At 43.1% G+C, this 23,190-nt stretch overlaps 1 protein-coding gene across 1 annotated transcript; it reads left to right on the top strand.

The window, feature by feature from the left end:
• Positions 1-502: 502 nt before the first annotated feature.
• c22h20orf194 (chromosome 22 C20orf194 homolog) lies at positions 503-22,768 on the top strand. The gene is made up of 37 exons (XM_034575829.1): positions 503-680; positions 1,748-1,827; positions 1,992-2,117; positions 2,201-2,325; positions 2,725-2,821; positions 3,005-3,111; positions 3,255-3,332; positions 3,695-3,796; positions 3,932-3,987; positions 4,081-4,216; positions 4,517-4,598; positions 4,743-4,779; positions 4,867-4,951; positions 5,035-5,111; positions 5,227-5,271; positions 5,407-5,452; positions 5,531-5,642; positions 5,820-5,890; positions 6,044-6,091; positions 6,197-6,287; positions 6,408-6,511; positions 6,630-6,773; positions 7,177-7,262; positions 7,376-7,477; positions 8,305-8,422; positions 8,509-8,597; positions 8,750-8,875; positions 9,101-9,226; positions 11,749-11,786; positions 12,639-12,774; positions 13,139-13,225; positions 13,945-14,051; positions 14,537-14,611; positions 15,461-15,648; positions 15,776-15,841; positions 17,217-17,310; positions 17,581-22,768. The coding sequence occupies exons 1-37, from the start codon at positions 625-627 to the stop codon at positions 17,685-17,687; spliced, it is 3,450 nt and encodes a 1,149-aa protein (XP_034431720.1). The 5' UTR covers positions 503-624; the 3' UTR covers positions 17,688-22,768.
• The last annotated feature ends 422 nt before the right edge of the window (positions 22,769-23,190 follow it).

Consider the following 23,190-nt stretch of genomic DNA (forward strand, 5'->3'; position numbering starts at 1 on the left):
CTCACACATTCACACACTCACACACACACACACACACACACACTCACTCTCTCTCACACACACATTCACACACTCAGTCTCACACACACACACACATACACACTCACATATTCACACAGAGACATACACACACTCACTCTCTCTCTTTCACACACACACACACACACACACTCCCACAGTCTCATACACACACAAACACACACACACATTACAGGGGAATTGCACCATCACCCTGAGCAGCTGCGCTACTGCTGCTGTCAAAACAGGACTGTACCACTCAGTAAAATGGGAGAGGGGGGGGTGTGTCCTCCTCTCAGCTGTAGTTGGTAAATCCCCTGAATGACTCACTCGAGCTCACACGTAATTAAATCTTAACTTTATAAAAATGAACTTGTAATAAAGTCATAATTAAAGTTTGACAGTGTCGGTGTTTCCTCCGAGGTGCCGTCAGCAGAGCCTGCCCCCCCTCCCCTCTCCCGGATGTGGACGTGTCCGCTGTGTTGTGTGTTCTCCGGGGTGATGGAGGAGAGGATGTAGCCGCTCGGGCCCGGTCACTTCTTCTTCTTCAAACACGCAACGTCCATTCGGTTTCTTTTTAAAAAAGCCCCGCGGCCTCGCGACACGATGGCCGGTATCAGGTCCGTTAACGGGAGGCTGTCCGGCATCAACCCCGCTGTCAGGTGACGTCAGTGCTTTCCGTTCGCAGCTGGGGTGGCGAAGCTAACCGGGCTAATGCTAACCCCGGGGCTGCTAGCCGTTAGCTCGTTCGAGTTACCGTTAAAGATGCGACGCTAACGTTAGACACACGTTTACTGGTTTTCATTTTTTATTTTATTGTTTTATTTGTTTTAATCTGCTGCTGACGCGAACATTAATTCGTCTGTTTGATTTTTTTAATGGAGCTTCCGGTTTGTCTGAGGCTATAATAAAAAAAAAACTCAGCAGTGGTTTGAAATCACATGATTATGGAAGATATTCAAATAAACGTGATTTATAAAATATATTAATGTTCATGTAAAATACCAGAGAGGCATACAAATCAAATATAAAGAGGTGTGCTCCCTTTTATTTAGGTTATTAATACAGTTCAGTTGTGGATCTAGAGTCAATGGGACACATGAGCTTATAATAAAGCTGTTATAATAAATATATGAAGACATTTTAATGGTAATAGTAGATTCATATGAAATAGAAGCAGCTGTCAAATCTACCAGAAAGAAGTGAGACCTGTTAATCTATTGTAATTATACAGTTTGGTGTTTGGAGTCAATTGGTCACATGACATAAAAATATGATTTAAAAAAATCATCTAATATGAAGAATATGCTAAAACTCAATTAAAGGATGTGTGTCTAATTAGTCTAGGGTAATATTATCTGATATTATTTATAGTCAGTGGGTCAAAATAAACACAATGGAGGTGTTGTCTCTTATTCAAATGTGAATTTACCTATGGTTCCTATGTGATCAGGAAAGAATATCAAATATCCAGCTTAACACTGACTTCACAGGTTTCTAATACAACATTCCTGCAATGAATCCTGATTATTAACAGTTTTAATAATTGTCTATTGTCTCATAATCTGACGATTGTGTGACTTGAGACAATAGCCGTACCTCATGTGAGATACTAAACGTCACCTGAAGTTTGACAGATCAAATTAAACTACATTTAAGGTCCAATGTGTTGGTAATTTTTGCCTAATGAATTTCTGCTGCTTCTAAAGTATTTTGTTATATTTTCCAGTTGCTGTCGCATGCGCCAGGTCCAGTCTCTTCTCTGCGGGGGAGGGGCCACCACTCCTGATGGCGTCCTGTGCTCTCTTGGTACGTTTGTTGTGTCTTTACGTGACCTGGTTAACTGCACTGAGAACTGTTGAGTCTTGAGGAAACTATTTATAACAGATACGGCGAATACAGGAAGTGATGAGGCCCCAAACAAAAAAAAAACCAGCTAATGAACGTCAGTGCAATGTTTCTGTGTATTTCAGGAATTGACAGCAGATATAATGGGGGGTGCACTGAGCTGGCGAAATACCTTTTCTACGGACTCTACGAAAGAAATCCGCTGAATCTGGATCACGTCCTTGAGGAGTTTCCAGAAGAAATGCTCGATGGTAAGTTCCCTCGATTGCCAATCATTTATTTGTGCTTATTTTGGTGTTTATTCACTCGGACTCACAACGTAACCCCTTGACAGATGTGATCCTGCTGATCAAGGCCGAGTGTGTTCACCTGTACTGCAACCCACTGAACTACAGTTACCTGTTGCCCTACGTCTCCCACTGGAGGAACCTGCATCTTTACTGCATGACAGAGGCAGAGGTAGTAAACCTTCTCCCTTCATCTACCATTGCTGTTAATTATACTTCCTGTGTGCTTAATCTACGAGTAGGAACCTTGTCAAGGGTATTTAGGCTTGTTGATACCTCCACCTGGCTGCAGTTTTAACCCTTGCAGATTAATATCCATCTTTTGCAAGCATTTGTTTACGAGTCAAGTCAGTTTAGGTTGTATTCTAGCAAATACAATATAGAAATACACCAGATATTTCCTGAGCACAGGGCTGGATCTCTTTAGAGTACTCGTATTGCTTTGAAAACTCACACAGATCAAATTGTTGCCTTTTCCCTCGCTGAAATTTTCAAGTAGTTTGTAGTTTGGATTTTTTTTTCCTTTACTAAGTTGCACAACCCCTGTACTTTCCCCACCTCTTGTTCCCAGTATGAAGATGAGGAAGCTGCGGAGGAATTCAAAATCTCCAGCTTTGTCAGGATGGTACAGGACTGCTATCGCATCGGAGTGCCGTTCAGCTCCCAGGGTACCTTTTATCACCTTTTAATCACCACAGTGTTTCCACGGCTGACACATTTAAGGGATAATTAAAAGTGTTCAAACAGTAATTGCATGACATTACATATCAGTGTCGGTGTCTTAATAGCTTGTACGTACTTTGTAATTACACCAACAGCCCATGTAATTACGCTTGATTTACTGTTTTTAGGACACATCCAGAAGTTTGATATGTTTATGGTGGAGAAGTGGCCCCTGATTCAAGCATTTGCCTTGGAAGGCATCGGTGGAGGGAGCTTTTTTACCATCAAATACAAGGTTCGTTTAAACATGGGAAAAATATGTTTGCTAGGCTCTGAGGTTTGAAAAACAAGTTTGCAGAATTGGTTTGACAGTTGTTGCACTGAGCTCCTTCTATGTGCTTGTTTCATTCACATTGTTTATTTCTGTTTTTCTTCCAGCTTATAGATATAAGTGAGAAACTTTGGCAGGTGTACACCAGACTCGACCCAGTGTCTCTGGACAGTCTGCTCGCTGAGGTATTGCTGACTTAGTTGATTCATCTGCTGTTTTAACCTTCGTAGGATTCTGTTGTATTAATACATGACACTTAAATCATCTGATAAATAAACATATATAATTCCATTATCAATAAATGATTATTCAGTCAGTCAGTTGAAAGAAATTGAACTTATTGCCTTTTAATGATTCATTATTTGTATATTAGTAAAGCATAAACATTTTAAGAAAGTTGAGAAAGAAACAACCACAACCAACGATAGTCTGATTATTTTTGGCCTTGTATGGATCATCTGCCACCATTAATGATACTTGCTATGCAAAGTTGAACACAACCATATATGCTATTCATTCTAACGTTGTTGTCTTTTTTTAATCTTAGGACTTGATCAACTTTGAGAAGCAGTGGAGTGGCTTTTTCTCCAGCATGGACCTGGAGAGTCATCTGTCCATCCTGGAACTGTCTGAAGCTCAGGCAGGGGAGGTGAGTTTATATCCCTCAGAATCCTACATGATAGTTATATATTTTTATTCTAAAATTAATAATAAACGTCAGGAGAAAATATAGTACCTAAATTAGATGTTAAGTGTTGTAATGTGTTTTCTCATGAACCTACAGTTATTCCGTTCGTATTACTCTCACGGACTGATCTCCAGCAACATCACAGATAAAAGGTATTCAACTTATTGAACAAACTACAGTTTTATTGTCTTGTAGTTTGTATGAAGCAAAATACTAAGGCTTAATCAAACGTTTCTTTGTTTCAGTAAAAGCCAGCAGCCCTTTGTGATGTTTGGGAAGCACTCGTCGTCAGAGGACCTGGAGAACGATTCGTTCAATTTCCCTTCAGAAAGTCATCAGGTCCGCAACACGGGGCCTCAGGGTTCTACAGCCACACACATGGTGAGAAGCACCGAGAGGAGAGCCACTGCTGATGATACTCGGGTGGTGTAGAAACAGGAGTGTGGGAAAAACTGTGAAATCTAGTATGAGGAAAGAACCTCATTAAGTGAACCTGAATACAAACACAACATGTCTCCTTTAAAGACAGATGCAAGCCTGCAGCACCACCTGGTGAAGTGTTTTGTTACAACCATCAGACAGTGATGTACCGAGCAGTGTTTTGACAAATCCTGGAAACATGTGTTTGCTGATCATATGTCTCCTGTGAGTCTTTTAAAGACACGTTTTCTTGTCCATCAGGTTCTGCAGTGTGTGGCTCCTAAAGGACCCTTAGCCTGCTCCAGAACCTATTTCTTTGGGACGACCCACTCTCCATACCTGGGTGAGGTTTCACTGCATTTATTTACTGTGTTTTTCAACTGTGTATTTGTAAAACGGTGATCGTCTCTGGAGTACATTTCATTTACATAGGATTTAAAGTACGAACTAATCCCATAATTTGCATTGCTCTGTATTTCACCCACAGGAAATCAAACTAAGGAGCCGAAGAAAATCGAAGTCTTGTAAGTGATTTATATTTTTGATAGATACAATTTATAGAGATTAAATGTTGGAGAATATTGGAATGAGAGAGTTTTTCTATTTTTCAGACTTTTATCACAGATTTATTCAGCTGCCGTTCAAGCCGTCCTTTCAGGAATCAAATGCTACTCCTGCACCTCGAGTGCCACCAAAGTAAGAAACAAACCAAAACACCCATTTTAACATTTGTCTTACAGCAAGTACAATCCCTCATAGAGGCGTGTTTATTATTCCAGGCCAAGGATGTAGCAGAGACCACTTTCCTCGTGGCTTTGGACTTGATGAATTTAAGCCAGTACCGCAGTTTTCTCAGGTACAGATTGATTTTTTCGCGGTCTCACTGTTGTTCTCTGTGTGAGACGTTTAGCCAAGCGTGAAATGAAATGTATTGTTTGAATCGCCTTTGATTGTGTGTTTTCTCTCCTCAGGTCCAAGTGTGAATTCAGCATTCAAGCCGTGAACAAGGAAGGGAGGTGTGTGTGTGTGTGTGTGTTGACATGTCCTGTTAGGTCATCTGTTAAGCCTCTGTATTGTCTGCACGTCTCCTTCACGTTTTTCAATAGTGTTATTTGAAAGAGAATCACAGTAATTTATCCTTTTTGTTGCAGGATCATTCCTCTGACTGACAAGCAAAGCCGTTATGTATTAAAAACAGTAAGTTAGAAACGTTGAAAATACTTGTGTATAATTTTGTACGTTTTCATCCTCACTGTTTGTACTTTTTTTTCTAAGGCCTCCATGACCGTCCACGACATCCCCGACCTGCAGAGCAACAGAGGCGACCTGGGCTCTGTCGTCTTCTCCGAATCCTTCTTAGAATCCAGCATCAATATCCAGCAGAAAGGTACAATATGGATTCAACTCAGTGCAACTAGAATACTTGACTGTTAACAGGAGGCTCTTTGAAACAACAGCGGAGTCGTCTCAAAATAGACTTCTTCCTGCCCCGAGGATCATAATTGTGATTCATCCTCCACGTTTGTCCTTCTGTGGCGCGTGTCGTCTGTTTCCTCTCCTGCAGATGGCACTGTGTCCTCAGACAGCTGCTACACCATCCTGACTACAACCGTGCCTCGCTATGCCTGCTGGCCGGTACGTGCGCGGCTGAAAATGAGATGTATATTATAATATTGTCAAGAACACGACCACGTTTTGGATTTGGAATAATTACTTTGTCTACATTACAAATACACAGCGGTAGGGTTTTTCCTCCAATGTTGTTTGTTTCTGTTTTTTTTTTTTTAGATGGAGGCAGATGTGAAGCAATCTGAGCAAGCCCAGCATCTTACGAAGGTATATTCAGAGGCTTTATTTGCTCCCTCCACACATGCCTGTCTGCCCCCGAGTGTTGTACGTATGAGTGTGGTGTGTAACGACCCACAATATGTGTTTTAATAGAAAGAGGAAGGCACTTGTTTGGGAACGGCTCTGACTGTGGCAGATGCTGCATATGCTTTCTCCAGCAGCCAGCTCTCCACGCCAGAAGAAGGTGACACTCTCACTTGACTCATTTTTCATACTTCCCACTCATGTTATCGTACGTAATGTGACATCGAGTTGCGATTCCGTCTAATTTGTTTTTTATTGCTTGTTTAAATTTAAATTATAGGAAAGATCATCTTCTTCTCTGAGGGAATCCTGTTCATCCATTCTCAGTATGGGAGCATTACTCTGTCCAAGGATCACATCAACACCATCAAGTTCTATGATCCGGTATGTGTGTGTTAATAATGTGACTGGATTAGTTTTCACGTTATATCTTCAGTTGTTTTCTTGCACATGAACCCATCTGTACATTAACTCTTTGTTTTATGTGTCCTCTTCTCACCAGGACTCCAGTGCGGTGGCTTCTCTCTTTGTAGAGTACGACAGCAGCTTCCTCCCACACCTCCCGTTCCCTCTCCACAGCTCGGACCAGTGTCTGGTCTTTGCTCTGCAGCCGAGGTCAAAGAGCCACAGGGCCTTTTATTCCAAGGTAAGACCTTCGGCCAGTGACCTCTGACAGGGGTCGTCTGAGTTGAGCTGATTCAGAACCTCATCACGACCATGTAACATAAATCAAAGGATTTCTTGATAGGAGTGGTGAACACAGTAAATATTCGAATAGTTATTACAGCATCACTGTATGTTTAAAATGACACGTTAACAGTATTAACCCCCGTTTATCAAACATACTTTGTCAAGTCTTTCACTCCGACTATGACTGAAAATATTTATTCTCAGTATGAGTGAGTTATTGATAAGATAAAATATATGTTTTGGTTTTCTTTTGGTCCTCGGATCATCCAATACTGTAAAAAACAAAATGTTATTCTCCTACTTTATTCTTTATCCTACATCTCCAGTTGTTTGACCCTTGTCTCTATTGTTGTGTGCAGGTTTTATCAGTGTGGCAAAGCTCTGAATCTGGACTCACTCTGCAGCTGCTGGACCAGGATCGACTGAGCTGGACCCAGAAAAACATGTAAGGCTGCACAATTATATTTCAAGCTGTCTAATAAGATTGTAATTTTGGGTTTATCATCAATCATTATCATAATAATTAAACAATTGCATTTGATCTGTCTTTAATGTCAGGCACGCCCGGCTCCAGAAGCTGCACAACAGTCAGGAGCCTCCAGTGGCCAAACGCAGAGGCAGCCTGAAGACTTCATACTCTCAGCTGCCAGAGCAGGACATGTTAGTACACAGAGCAGTCTCACACTGAAGTCCCTCAGGGTTGCACTGAACAAGTAATAAAACCTGATGCGGCCACAGGTATTGCTTATTCATCAGTATGTATTCCCAATATAGTATTTAAGCCTGTGTTTCTTGACGCAGAGCTTTTATCAGTGCTGACCAGCCACTCTTGGAAGGTGCATAGAAGATAATGTAGCCTCATTATCTGGCTGAAAATACGCAGAGCACACACTCTATGACTATGATCAGTAAAGTTGAAACAAGGGAGCACGGGAAGGCACTCCTTGGCAACTTTTTAGTCCTCCCAAATCGCTCCTAAATCTGTCACCGGGTATAATTAGACGTTCAACTGTTTTATGTACCTGTACCCAGAATTAACATACTGTACAGTGCTTATGAATTATAGCTGCCCCCCTTTTGCACAACTTTGCATTTTCCGTGTCACTTCTAACGGCTTTTCCCTCCACCAGAGATTACAAATATATTTTTAAATTTTAGTGCTAAAACTCCAGCAAATGCACGTGAAGAGAATTCAAAACAGTGTTCGTGGAATGAAGTACGAAGTCTTAGCTGTTTTATTGCTGCAAAGTCCGTAACACAGGGTTTTAAAAAGTCTAAAAATCTTGTGTCAGGCCTTAAAACACCTTAAATACGCCTTAAAGATATTCCATACTTTAGGTAGGTCTTTATTTTATTAATGTTCATTTAACACATCAAGTGGGGAAGTGCAAGTAATTCTTGGACTCTGATATTCCTTCATATCGGTCTGACACAGACGAGGTTTTAAATCTGTTCTCACTGATCGCTGCCTTCTGGTCCTTCATCAGGTTCCTTCAGCACTTTGCTCTGAGCAGCATCAGCCAGGAGCCCATTCTGTACGACCACCTGGGAGTGCTCTTCCCCTCCGCCGAGCTGAAGAACCCAGTCGCTGGGCAGGGAGACAAGGTGAGCAGGTGGAAATAACATGGGGAACTCTATATGGTAGAGCTGATGAAGTAAATATCTGAGGTGGACTTTTTAATGTGTGATAGGTGGTCATTACCATCGTCACTGGACTAACTGGAAGCCACAAGGAAAGACTCTGTGACTTCCTGGTCCAGCTGAACAAGGAACGTGGACGGTAAGAGCAGCAACATCCAACAATATGCTCTTTGTTATGGTTTTGTGCTGTGTTATTCTTTTCTGCTCATACTTTTTTTGTTATTCTATCCTAATAAGAATGAATGCAAGAGAACAGAAATGATTGAAATGAACTTTTCCTTACATCTGTAGGTGGGTGGTGTACGAACCTGGTACCGACAGTTTCTCAGCCCCTCACCTCCAGCAGTATCTGTCCAGCTTCCTGGAGAGCCAGCGAGGCCGAGGAGGGAAACCCCGTCTGTTGGTGCTGTCCCCTGGGTAAGTCCACTGCTCACCTGGGTAGGTCCACTGCTCACCTGGGTAAGTCCACTGCTCAGAATTTAAAAAGACCTGCCCAAAAAATCAGAGCTGAGCAAAATTAAGGGGTTTTATTTTTGAAAATTGGTAATATGCAAATAATTAAATTTTACCACATAGAACGTGTTTTGTCTTAACTTTTGTTTATCAATGTCTTTAAAATGGACAAATGTTCTTCTTGTGCAGTTACACAGATGTCCTAGATGTGGTCCAGGCTGTGCTTTTCCACCCTGACCCGGTTATACAAGCGTGTTTCTCCATCGGGGCTGTCACTGCCTGTGTGGACCCGTCTGCTTCCTGTTTGGAGCACAGGTGAGATTTCTCGTGCGCCTCTAACTCTTGACGTAAACACTGAATAAATATGTATTGGATTTATTAAGTTGGCAGGTGAACTTGATGGATGATGATGATACGAACAAACAAATGTGCCAGTGTACATTTCGAGGCATCTCACTTTGTACATGAAGAAGAAATGGTTCCTTAAAATCCAATCGGGTTTAATTTACATCCAATATCTTGATCGTCCATGTAAGATAATATCAATATCAGTGTTTCCCACAGAATTAGATTCAATCTGTGGCGGCTAACAGACTCAGATGTTGTGCAGAAGAGTTCAAAACAACAGAGCTCAAGTGACACGTACAGTGCAGAGAGTGCAAGTAATACACCGAGGTCTCCATGCCTGCTGAGGGAGAGACAATAAACAACACTCCGTCACTGTTTAGGTAATTAATGGAAACACTGAATTCATTAATTGATTTAATTATATCCTGCTCTGATCCGAAAACAATCAATATAATGATCAACCTGCACCAAACAGGCAGATATTGCTTCACAGTTGACGCCCTCAAGAGGAACCTCCTGCTTCATGTTTCCATGTTTCTTAACAGATTCACAAAACGTGGAAGCAAAAACATATATTTGAGTTTTCAGCTGTTAATATTTTTCGTTTGTGGTCAATTGCAAGAAGTTGTGGTTGCACGCATCAAAGGGCAGCTACCAACAACAACCGTAAGCTGCATGTTCATCCACACCAGACGATGACAGACAGCGGCGGATGTTGATACAGTTTTGAAGCGATGGACGTTTCCAGGACGAGGTTACATGACACTTTTAGCTATTAAAACTCAAGGCTGGGTCCCTTTTGCAGAGCGGATCAGTCCTACATTTAATCTCACTCTCCTTTTGTTACAGGCTTTAGATGAAGCTTACAGAGCTTCTCACTATCATAGATTGACTGAGCCGCTCCGCACAATATGACATACCACTCAAGTTAATGGGCTGTTTTCCGGTGTACAGCCGAGCCGGGCTGCCCAGTGACACTCACAAACAGATGAAGTCACACTGTGGTCCTGGAACCCAGAGAAGTGTATCTCAAGATGTGCAAATGAAAAGTATAATCCAAACAATCCATATAATTCAAACTTGCACTCAGATAACAGGAAGAACTAAATCTGGTTGCAAAACTCCTGCAGTCTCTTGGATGAGATGATTTCCCATCAAGCCTAACTTTAATAATAAATCTGAAGGGTGTTTGGATCCTGTGCTATAAACAAGCTGTGATGTCTCTCCTTGGCTCAGCAGTGGAAAAATGTGTAATGAGAGGTTTAGCAATGTGGTTATCGCTGACTTTTCCATTTGAGGCATCTTCAGCAAGGCCCCTCTCACTGTCTGTTGCTATAGATTGTCTGGAGGTCTGTGGAGCCTTACTATGGCGCTAATTGGGTGTGGTTAGCTCAGTTTAGGCCTGACCTGCCCGTCACCCCCCCTCTGCATAGCCCTCTAATCCCCCAGATCCACATGTGCGACCAACACACCCTCCTCAGTGAAGCTCATCAGTCAGTCATGATCCATTCTTTGGGATGGATGTAGACAGTTCATTACATCAGGACAGGAAAGATAAATGCCTTTCAAATTGCTGATTCCACCCCCAGCCCCCCCCCAGCCCACACCCCTCTCCTTCAGGCAGCCTGGGTGCTGCAGGGGGGGGGTCAGCAGTGGCTGGAGTGGGACCAGGCTCACCACGGCTACTCAGAAAGCACGGTGTCTAACTCTGATCGATTTGAAAACTCTGGATACATTTTTGTTGAGATTAAATGAGATTACAGAAAGCTTTTACATTGGTCAGTTGCCAGTCATAGTCGTGATGTCGTCCGATGAAAAATGCCTTATGATGGATAACTAACTGGCTTGTTAGCCGGGGGCCATAACATGGAATTAGTCTGTTTATGGCTGCACAACCTTGGCAAGCGCCCATTAGTCATAAATAGAGCGATTGTTAGTGATGATATTGTGGAACAAGTCGCGGGTTAAAGGTTCAGCGTGGAGGATTTAGGAGGATCTGTCTGCAGAAATAGAATCATAATATTCATAATTATTTTTTCATTAGTGTATAATCACATGAAACTAAAAATTGCTGTGTTTTTGTCACCTTCGAATGAGTCCTGTATATCTAAACTGGGAGCGGGTCAGCAAACATGGAGTCCGCTATTCTTTTCCATGTTTCTACTGGGGGGGGGGGGGGGGGGGGGGGGGGGGGGTCTCTCTCCCTCCTAAGATGATCCCGTACGGATCTAGATATTATTATAAATATGAAAGCATGGCTGCTATTTAGTTAATGACCAATGTAAACACACATCTTTATTTGTACCTCAGGAACATAAACCTTAGTTTCAACATCATCTCTATTATCATTGCAGCAGGGACAAGTTCAGTCCAAATAAATGTCCAATTGACTCATGGACAGCAGTTTTAATACACAGTAAATTTAGCAGTTTAATCCACAGTAAATGTTGTATATTTAACCAAAGTTTTACTTGTATCTTTGCTGTTAGGTTTGCTTTTCCCAAGCTGTTGGAGCAGTGCAGCCAAGGTAAGTCGTGTCTGTGCAGCGTTCTGCTTTACAACAAAACACAGAGATGATAAACTTATTTCATAAGATACTGAGGAAACACCACATTGATATTCACTGATATTGATTTTCTTCAGAATTGTAATCCCCTGTAAGAAGTCGTTCAACACAGCCGAATACATGTCATGTTACCAGGTTGTAATATAAAACACGTAAAGGTTAAGAAATGTATGAATTTGTCAAATAAAATCAGAGGAGAGGTTACGAGATAATAACATCATAATTTCAGCTTCTCACAGTAAAGAAGCCAGTTGGACATCAGTGAAGAAGTGATGTGTTAGTGTGACGGGGGTTTGTTGTTAGATGGAACTCTGACAGTCTTACTACACCTACACATATTTTTTAATAGAAAAGTAAATCCTCTCTTAACCCTCTTACAGCTTTCCTCCAACGCCACAATAACAACATTTTTTGTTCTTAAAGATTTTCTACAAAGTTAAATGAGGATACTGTGACGTTAAAATGTTCAGAAAGCAGAAAGGCTGTTCAGCAACACATTGCCCGAACCACTAAATTATACACGATCCATATTCATTCCTGTGCTCAGAACTGACGTGTTGAAGATTTGGTTTGTCACTGTTTCATTAAAATGTTGGTGTTTTGTTTCCTACCACTGGTTTTTGTTTTCAAAATGTAATTTCCCCTAAAGCCGCCAGCTTGCAGCCTCGACACAGCAGCAGTCGTACCAGTAAACAGACAGAGTGTAAAATAGGGTGTTTCTGCAGCGGCTACACTGACGTTGTATTTTCAGTAAATTGAGCCAGTTTCCTCCTGGAAATTCATATTCCCTTTTTGTGCCTTGTTGCATGTCAGGTATTGTGAGTACAGTGGTGTTCACGGGGCTGACAGCGGAGCAGAAGCACCCTCTCATGCAGCATGTTCAGCAGCTGGTACGCTCTGCCAACCCCACTGCAGCCTTCATACTCGCAGAGAGAGGAGCTGTCACCAGGTAGAAACCCACAGAATCACGATCAATGCTGCAGGCAGTCATTTACCTGCTTCTATCTTCTCGCCCCAAAATATTCACTCTCTGTGCTTCATCTTATTCTACTTTCTGAGTCTGTGTTTAAAACTGTCGGGTCAGTGATGTGCTCAGGGACGTGTCATGAGCATTTCCCTTTGCTTTCCCTGCTTAAAGAATATTGTGTTTGGGTTAAGAGCCTATTATAGGTAGAAGACTAATACAAGACTTCAGCTCAACCGATTTGGATGTTTGGGGACTGATGTCAATACAGATGTTAAGAAGTAAAATTGATCTTTGCAGCTTTAAGAGTTAAGTATTCACTGTTTCTTGTATTTTCTGTGTTTATTAGGAATGAGGATGTGAATCTGATACTGTCTGAGACCAGCTTCCACGAGCCACAGATGCTCAGAGCGCGTTATGTCCTCTACCCTGGATGGTAAGACCCTCGGTCTGTGTTCCCCTCTACTCGCCCCGACCTCCACGTGTCCTCCCGTGTCAACACTCAAACTTTTGACCGCTGAGCCACAGATTGCCGTTGATTCCTGCCTCAGTGTTCCTCGGCCCTGCCTCGTCTCCCTCCCTGCGGTTTAATTGCCACTCGGCCGCAGCGGTGGGGGTATCGGCTGCTGATTGCTGCAAAGCCCCTCAGGACATCTTGTGTTCTATCACCAGATGCCTCTTGGCTGCACAGTAACAAGCTGTTGGCCATGCAGTTGCCATGTACACAGAGGGGGTCTCCTTCCCTTTGGATCCGCTCCATTCAGCCTTCATGCCTCAGTGGTCAGCCTAATATGAACCTCTGCTAAATCCTCCCCACAGATCATACTCTGGATATCTGACCAGTGTCTGGCACTGTTGATTTACTCATCTTCGAGCTTTAGTTTGTTCTGTATGTGTATGTGAGCGAGTTGCAGCTGCTTCTTCTCACACGTCCTTAACGCCAAACTTTCTTAAACCTGCTGATAAGAGAGGTTACATTTACTCATCATCCACTTCCACACTTCGAACAGCATATCACACTCACTGGCCTCCTTCCTGTGAGCAGCTGGTAGAGTAAACAGCTTTACAGCCAAAGGAAAAAAACTGCAGCACAAACACTTGGCTCGCTTTAGACTTAACTTTGTCACCATTCGTGTCACGTGTTCGGTCTTTCAGGTGCAAAGGGCGCTTCTTCTCCGGTTCTGGGTCTCTGGTCCTCACCCAGCAGCGCGTGGCTTTTAACCGGCCCCTGGAGAGGCCTCTATTTGTTACCCGGTGTAAAGGTGAGATGGAAAGAAAGCCCCCCCCCCCCTCTTCTCCTTTTTTTGACTCCTACACGTGACAGAGGCTCCAGATATGAGCTGGCAGGGTTTGATGATGATTACATAAGCTGCCTCTCCTCCAAATATGGAGATAAGTGAAGTCTCAGAGTAATTGTCAGCCAACGCTGTGAAATAATCTGTATTCCCAAAGGATGCACGTCTCACTGCCAGTTTAGCTTTTCAGGGATATTGTTAATTGTATTTTTATCGTCCTTATTTGTTTTTATTTTGTTTTCGCTATTTCGATTTTTCACTTATTTCATTTTAATTTAATGTTTTTATATCTGTAATATCCTCTGAGTTATTATATATTAATCTCATATGTTATGAAGTCATGTATTTGTCTTATTGAAATATGCCATATATATATATATATAAACTTGTCTACATAACTATTATTATTTAATCCATATTCCTCACTTCTATTACTGCTCATGTTTCTGTAGCACTCAAGTCATCACTGAAGTCCAGCCCCTTCCGTGGAAACGTGTACAACGTTAAGGGAAAAGTCAAATTCTCTGGTAAGGAATTTAATATTTTTTCATTTGTTTTTTATTTCCTCATAAAATAAAAATAATTATCGCTTGTGCTAACTATTAAAATTTTCAGATCAGATTTCGAATTGCCGGTGTCTTGGTTTTGTTCAGCATCAATAAACAAATGTGATTTCTGTCCTTGGTAAATATTTGACCTGCATTTGCGTTTCCCAACCTTTTGGGACTGATTAGAGAAAGGCTGCCCTCGGCGGCAGACAGGAAGCTTCGGACGGTAGGAAATCTGCTCAGTTGTTGCTCTGGTGTCTGGTGTTTAGACTTCAGCTCATAGTCCACTCGTTTGGTTTCCTCCCCATAGTTCTCTCACTCCTATTTTTCATCTGAAGAGCGGTGTAGAGCTGTTGCATGAGGAGAAAGTGCAGGTGCCTGTGAGGAGATGTGCAGAGAGTGTGCAGAGAGTTTTGTACAGAGTCGGGAAGATGGAGGAGTGAGTGTGGAGACTGTTTGATCCTGTGAGAAATGCTCGCATTCCCTTTAGTGTGAAGTGTGCATCTCAGTCACTGTGTATAGGGTAGTGTATCATTTACATCACCTTATATTCAGTTATTTTACTTTGTTGTATTTAGCCGTCGTACATCCAGTACATATTTTTTACGTTGGGTGAGGGCATACTTGACGTGTTTATTTATCTTGTTTTGTTCTCACGTGACTTGTGTGAGCCATTTTGGGATCAGAGGGGCTGTATGGATGTTTCAGCATTAACACCCCACAAACAGCATGCTGTTGCCACATGAAGCCGCCACAGCAGGTGTTACTCTAGGTGTGAACTGTGTGTGCGATGTTGGATGTAAGCTGCTTCGTCTCTGGAACATTCAGACTCGGAACAAGTGATGGAGGTGAGCTACAACACGGCGAGCGGGAGAATGAGCGTTGTCTCTGACCAGAGCGCTGACCCGCTCCCCCCGGGCCCCAGGGAGACCAGCGCCTCCTGCTTCCTGGTCTTTGATGGCGTCGGCCTGACAGAGGACGGACTGAAGGACTGGATCAGACTGTGCACCAAGCAGGTAGACGTTCACGCAGCCCACCGTCTGTGCTGGAAATACACTCTGAGACCTGTGCATAGATATTTTATCGTGAGTAGGATCAAGATATAAGAGAAGAAACTAACTCTGTCTGTTTCTGTTTTTACAGAGACAAACAAAGAAGCTGAAGAAAACTAAAAATAGTCTTTCACCACATGAAATCAAGATTATACATGTAAGTGTGTTATATTTATAATCGTACATCTTTATATAATATAGCAGTGGCTGGGTTCTGTGTGGGATGAACTGCACTGACTCCACTTCTTCCCTACTTAGCTACAAGAAGAATACTGGTAGCTCCAGGAAAAAAATCCCTTGTCAACTCAAATGTATTTATTGACATGGAAACTGGAACATGGAAGAGGAACAAGTGTTTTTCGTGTGAGATGCAGCAGCTTTAGAAAGTTAGAAAGAAACTAATTAAAATAACACTGACAAAGTTTTTTTTTTTTAGAAGTATTCAGACTATTTGCTGTGGCGCTGCAGTTTTGTTCCCCCCCCCCGCATCCTCTTTGCTGTAAATATCCTTTAGGTATGTCCCCCTGTGGCAAATTGACTGTATATGGCTTGCAAAGGCACACACCTGCGTATATAAGGTCTAACACTTCACGCTGTCAGGACACAAACCGAGTCTCTGTAGACCTCCTCTATAAAACTGTGACGAGGCATAGATCAGGGCGAGGACATAAAACCATTTCTAAAGCTCCAAGTGTTCCCAGGAGCTCAGTGGCCTCAATAGTTGTGAAATAGAAAAAAAGTTTGGAACCAACAGGAATCCGGCGGTCACTCAAACGTCCTCTGGAGGGACGGGGGGGGGGGGACGGGGGTGGACCTGCTGAAAGGACGACCGTCGCAGCAGCACTTCATCAATCAGGCCTTTTTGATAGTCACTGTGAGTAACAGGCAGGTTGTAGCTCATTGGGAGTTTTTAGATGACATTTAAGACACTTTGAGGACATAAAGAAAAAGCTTCTCTGGTCTGACGGGTCAAATATTGATCCCTCGTGGTAGAACCCAAAAAACCATCGATCATCAGCTGTCTAATATCATCCTTATTTTTATTAGGGTATCGAGGGGTCTAAAATAATACGTACTAGGTCTTAAATATGTTAGGTTAGGTCTTAATTACATTAAAGTATATAATATAATATTATCAGTTTTTTAAGAGAAATGTTTTGTCTCCATGCTAATAGGCTAATTCATCCGTGTCATACTTTTTTATTCATTACAGTTTAAAAAGCTCATAAAAAGTCTTAAATTAAACTTTTTGAAACCTGCAGAAATACAGAGTATAACATGCTAACAGCAGCATTGTATTATGATGGTGCTTCTCACTGCTCAAATCCAGATGTGCATTGTAGACTCTCATCCAGGAAGACCTGAACCTAAAGGGTCTTTCACACTCGACTGAATGAAGGGTCTTTTAGATGTTAAGACCATTTACAACTTGAAAAGAAAAAACTGGAGGTGTCTGAACATTTATCTGTGGGAGTTTCTCCTACATTGATGTCGGCCTGTAACTAAACCTGATGTGACATGTTTCTGTTCAGATGACCAGACACCTGGACCCACTACCATCGGGATACTTCTACAACGGTTATCAATATGTGGACATCTTTGGAGAAAAAAGGACCTTCCATCCCAGTATCCTTTTCATCGTGTTCACCTTCTGTTGTTTAACCCCGACTACACCTGATCCGTCTCTCAGGCCTGGAAACAGATTTATCCTCATATATTTTAAATGTTAAAAAACGAAAACCCAGTCAGTTTGAGTCAGTGTAGGTTTAAAAAATCAGCGTTTCTGACTCAGACAGATAATCCTGACTCTTCGTGCAGCTCTGCTTGCACCTGTGTTTGCTGTGTGTGTGTGGTGATTGATTGTGCCGCTGTTTCCCTACATCGCTAACACCGCAGACATGGAGGAGTTTGAGAAGGAGTACGTTGCCGAGGCCAACAAAGAGATCGAGCTATTCAACCGTCAGCTGGAGCTGCTGGGACAGCCCGACCTGTTTGGTCCGTGATGGAGTCTGTGTGTGTACGTCCACTGCCTCCATCGGTCATAACTCCAAGGCAACCACTGTGGGAGGGGTAGGGAGGGTTACTGGGTTTATATACCGAACACTAGGGTGATCAATGTGTGTTCACACCACATGTATCTGCAGGAAGCACTGCCGCTACAGGTCCATTCATTATCTGTGTCCCATGTCACACTGTCTCCTAATGTGGTGGCACGAAATGACATCACCCGCCCGGGGCCGGTTGTGTCACATCGTGGCTGCTTGCCTCTCTGTCGTCTGCAGCACCGCTAACCGAGCGGTTAGCGCTTCGGCGAGTCAGGTGTCGCTTATCAAATGAAAAGTGGCAAATGGATGTGGTCACTCGTATTAGTTCAAATCAAGACACGTTTGTCAAGGGATGAGACTTGTTCACAGCTGCAGGCAAACCTGAAACCCAAGCCAGCACAAGACTCCATCTTTAAACCGATGTGATTGCACCGCTAAGCCCGCCAGCTAAGAGACTTTCACAATTGAAGGGAATTTCCAGCCACTCGCTCCTACAGCTTGTGCTTTTCTGTTTATCACAGTTGGCAAATTAAAACCTCTATTTCTGGACAGGCATGGATAGCCGTGTGATTCTGGTGAGCTCCCTGGTGGGGTTTCTCAAGAATCGCTCCTCCTCTGTTGTCACCCAATCCACGGCCCACCTGTTAGCTTGTCTGCGTGCCGTGCTGCGGCAGAGGGAGCGCTTGGCCATGGAGCTGTAAACATTGGACAGCCTGTTGGCTGCAGACAGCTGATGGATGATGCCATTAATCACATAGCTCTACGCCACCCAGTGCTTTATTTTAAGACTCCTAAAGTGAATCTAATGAAAGTTCAAAAAAAAGGAGACTTCAGTCCCCACAGCAGTCGTATTAAAGAACAGCTGAGGCTCACACTGCGGTCACATGAACATCAGAAACCTTAAAGCACTGTTTTCTGTGAGTTAACATGCTGCTAGTTATCAGCGAGAAACCAGATGGACACAGAAAGGTAAACTAAACGTCCCTGCAGCCAGGTGTGGATCACACATTTCACTGTTTCCGTCAAAATGGTATATCTTTTTTTTCACGCGTGAACATTCCCGTTTTGACTTATATATTTGGGGTTTCTACGTTAGGGTCGGACAAAGGGAAAATTACATAATCTTGGGAAGCGTTGGGTCGGTTCTGGGTAAACATGAGTAGAGCCTCTAGTTACAGGTTCTGTATCAGTGATGTGATGTTGCAGAGGATCAGAGTTTATGATCTGATTAATTCAGTAGTTATGCTACTTATTTGCTCTGCGATCGTGTGTCACGCTGATGTTCCGCTCCTCGGGGTTCCTCCACAGGTTTTAAATTCTGCCACTTTGTAGGAAAATATCAGAAGTTTCTGTGTTGTCATTTTGACAGCAGCATATTTTGGTATAAAACCCAGATTCCTAATCAAATGAGCTTTTCAAGATAAAAGTCTGGTAAATAATTAGAGATGGAAAGTTGAAAAACGTGTAGGAACCCTGTTGCAGTGTCTGGAGATTTAATGTCATTCATTACGGGGGTCAGCAGTGTAACATCCATACTAATTAACAGGGAGTTTATACAGACTGTAAATAAAGATGGACGACACATCTCCACTTTTTGCGGAGCCGTCATGTCGTCCATCTTTATTTACAGTCTAAGGTTCTGACAGAAGAACATTTGAATGCACTTAGAAACGTGCAGCTGCTGATACAATGGTACGATATATTTTACGTTGGCCTAAATGCAGCATCAAATCAACTTGAACAGAGATCTCCTCATCGGGGGAAATGTTTGCTAGCACGTCCTCTCTGTTACTTCCTTATCCTGATGTTCTTTAAATCAGTGATGATGTCAGCGTTCACATCGCTGGGTCTTTACATGTCGGTGATATCCAGTGAAATTAAAATGCTCAATAGTTGTGTTGTCAGCCGGAACACAAACAAAACGAATGATAACATCATTAGCAAATGATCAGAGTCAGATAATCCTGAACTCAGCCTGACACTGCTGCCCCCCCCCCCCCCCCCCTCCTCAGCAGAGTCCCCTGGGACCTGAACAAGCCATACCCCCCCCCCCCCCCCCCCCCCCCCCGATGCTAGATGTGCCACTGTCTCTTAGAAGAACCGTGCATTGCGTAGAATAGCGTATAACAAGCGATGCCGTACGCCTCTTTGCCTCATGTGTTACCTTGGCATGTTCCACGGGAAGTTAACATGGAGCCAAGTGACTTAATCCATGAACTTCTCTCTTTCAGTCCCCTTCTCCTTCACGCTATGAAAGAAGTGCAATTGTACCTTGTGCTTTTTATATATTCTATTTAGAGCGCCCTCAAATAGCTCTTTAAGGACAAAGCCCAGCAAACAAATGAGCTGCTGAATTCTCCGTCTCTCGCAGCTTGGGTTCCGTGGTTGGCTGCTTGTTCCTCAAATAACAACATTAAGGGTCTTAACAGCAGGTGAAGGGTTTTGTTGCAAATTGAGATGCTGCTGGGGGGGGGGGAAGAAAAAACGCACATTCCCTCCACTTGTGAATGACTGATGGACCAGAAAGCAAACAGCTTACTGTGCGTGTTCCTGAGAGCAGGATAACATGTAGCATAAATCCTTTGTTGACAAAATGATAACTCTTGTTGAAGCTGGATCCCTGGTTTAGTGATTCAGAGATGCCCTCTGTAAAGCCGCCCGCTCCGAGCAACAGTTGCTGTCAGTCCGTAGTTACATAATACTACAGGGGCTTACGCTGATTGACAGGGAGATGGCTGTGAGGCTGACGTATGGAAGAGTGAAGCTGCCACCACTTCAGAACCAGCTGCACATGAAGAAGAGCGGAGCAGCGGCGGCGGCAAATATTTATAATTGGACAAGAGGCCAAAAGAATTGTCCTTAAAGAGTCGAGGGTTATGGGAGATGTTTGTAAAGTTTAAATCAAATGACCACAAACACACACACACACACACACACACTACACTACTACTACTACTACTACTACTACAAGTATTTCTAAACTATTTTGCATGTGTTGAGATGTCATGTGAACATGATACCACGTATACTCTGAGAGAATTGCCTTTCACCAAACTGGTACAACCAAGAGAAAACTATCACATTTATTTTACATATCTGCTGCGAAAAAATTTGAATTACCTCAAAACGACAAAGAGTATTTTTGTAAGACTGTGAATTGAGACGCGAGCGAAACGTCTCTTCTCGCACAAGCTACAAAAGGCAAAAAGCAGATGCAATTTCTTTTTGTAAGAAGAGAATCTGATCGTTTGCGAGATGTCAGGTTTCTCTGATCCAGCAGTGCCTCGGCTACGGCTAAGAAAAAAGAAAACAGAGATTAAAAGCTGCATTCGGAGCTCCATCCTTCTCCCTGTCACAGGAGCAGGAGGAGGTGTTGTCAGGCATCCGTCCTTCAACAGTGTTGGTGAAAGGAATCCATGGAGTGGTTCTCTAAAGCAATGTGTTTTTTTTACTAAGCCAGAGGGTACAGTAGACGAGGCCACGTGGGGGAACGGCCACTGGAGGGCTCGGGACCATTCAGGGTTTCTCACAAACAGACCAAAAAGAGTGAGGGAGTAACGAACACAGTGCAGCTCTGATATTTAACAATGATTTATGTTTTTTGCAATGGTGCATTTCTTAGTGATTTATTTAGTACGACTTAAAGGGAAGGTGCGCTTTTGTCTGTTTTGCTTCAAAGTCAATAACAGGAACTCACTTCTAGTTGGGATGAGAATCCTCCGTGTTTATCAGAGTTCAGACGATAGACTGTAAATAAAGATGAACGACGCGTCGCCACTTCCTCACGTCCTACAAAAAGGAAGCTGAAATACCCAAAGGCGGCCATCTTGTGCTTTTGACGTCGTTTGAGGTATTGAGGTCTCGTCACTCTCAGCTGTCAATCGAGATCAAAACCAAATGTAAAGCTCGGGTTGGTAATCCTGGATAAATGTATCCAGATGACCTGTACTGCATCCGGCCACCAGGGGGGTTGGGCGCCGCCATGTCGTTCATCTTTATTTAAAAGTCTATGATACAGACAAATACAAAAAAAAAGGGAGGATTGAGTTTGAGACTAAAGTTGGGTGACCCCTACTCATTGCACAGCGGGGCCCCACAGAGCCCTCCACAGGCCCCTCACTGTGACTGCTGCACCGCTCTCTGGCCGACCGAGCACCGTGTGTCTTCATCCCGTGTGTGGAGGCTAACGATTTTGTAGCTGAAGTTATAGGACAAAAACAAAGTTTGGTGTTAATTGGTTTTTATGTGAAGTTCAGGAGACTTGATGTTCTTGTACTGCGATGTGGGGGGTGGGTTTTTTTTTCCGGGGGCCAACAACGTGGAATGTACGAGCTTCTGGAAGACGTTGGTATTCTTATGTTTTTTTGTGTTCTTATTGGCGAAAGGCGGCTTGGAAATGGATTTTTAACCGACCAAATATTTCTCAGCCTCCAGGCGACTGTTGGTACTAATTGTTTGGGCCGTTCCGTCCCGACGAGGTTAAAAGGGAATCACAGGCTCGTCACCCGAGCGTCCTCACAGACAGCGAGAGGAAGCTTTGCAGCTGCGCTTATTATTGCCCCTACCTGAAATTACACATTTGCCCCATCGAACCGAGTGTTGTGGACGGAGATGGGGGTGAAATTGTGGTTAATATCTCGTGTCCGTAGCCACACACCGGCTGTCCGCACAGCCGCGTGTAAAAATAGGACGTTGTTATTCGTGTCAAGGAACACTAACGACTGAAGTTGGGACGTGTTTGATGTCACGATGACAGAATTAGATCTGGGGGGGGGGGGGAGGAAAGTGCTCATTTCTTCATCTGCAGGCCGTCCAAAGTAAAACGTCAAACTTCTCCTGGTTTATTGTGATGAGAAGCAAAAAGAAACTTCAGAAGTGCCAAACTTCCACATGTTCACAGAAAATGAGCAAAACTGAACTGAATTGCATTTGCACTAAACTACTGTAACTTCTGTTTTTTTCCTGTGACTGATGCTTTTATAATCTAATTGTATTTATTGCACCTCGTAATCCATTAAATATTTATATGGTTGATCTGTTTGATGTTTCTGTTCTTTAATTTATTAGTGGAATGAGTTCAAAGAAACACATCCTGTCTCTGGACTCTGGTTTCTCTTCATCCAAACTCTGTATCAGCACCAACAGTCAGGGAATCTGTAAGGATGACTTAGAGACATAAAGTGTCTGCGGAGTGTGTATAAAAGTGTGTGTGTGTGTGTGTGTGTGTGTGTGTGTGTGTGTGTGTGTGTGTGTGTGTGTGTGGTTCAGTCATTCACACACTTTGTTACAGAGAAATGTTGAGATTGTGCTGAGGAATCCTGCTCCGCATACATGTGGCTCAGTCTCAGCATTTCCTCATGCTGAGTGTTTCTCTCCCGCTCTGTGCGTGTGTGTGTGAGATTCTCTGCGTGTGTGTGTGTGTGTGTGTGTGATTCTCTGCGTGTGTGTGTGTGTGTGATTC

The sequence above is a fragment of the Hippoglossus hippoglossus genome, chromosome 22, assembly GCF_009819705.1.
Source record: "Hippoglossus hippoglossus isolate fHipHip1 chromosome 22, fHipHip1.pri, whole genome shotgun sequence".
Classification (NCBI taxonomy): domain Eukaryota; kingdom Metazoa; phylum Chordata; class Actinopteri; order Pleuronectiformes; family Pleuronectidae; genus Hippoglossus; species Hippoglossus hippoglossus.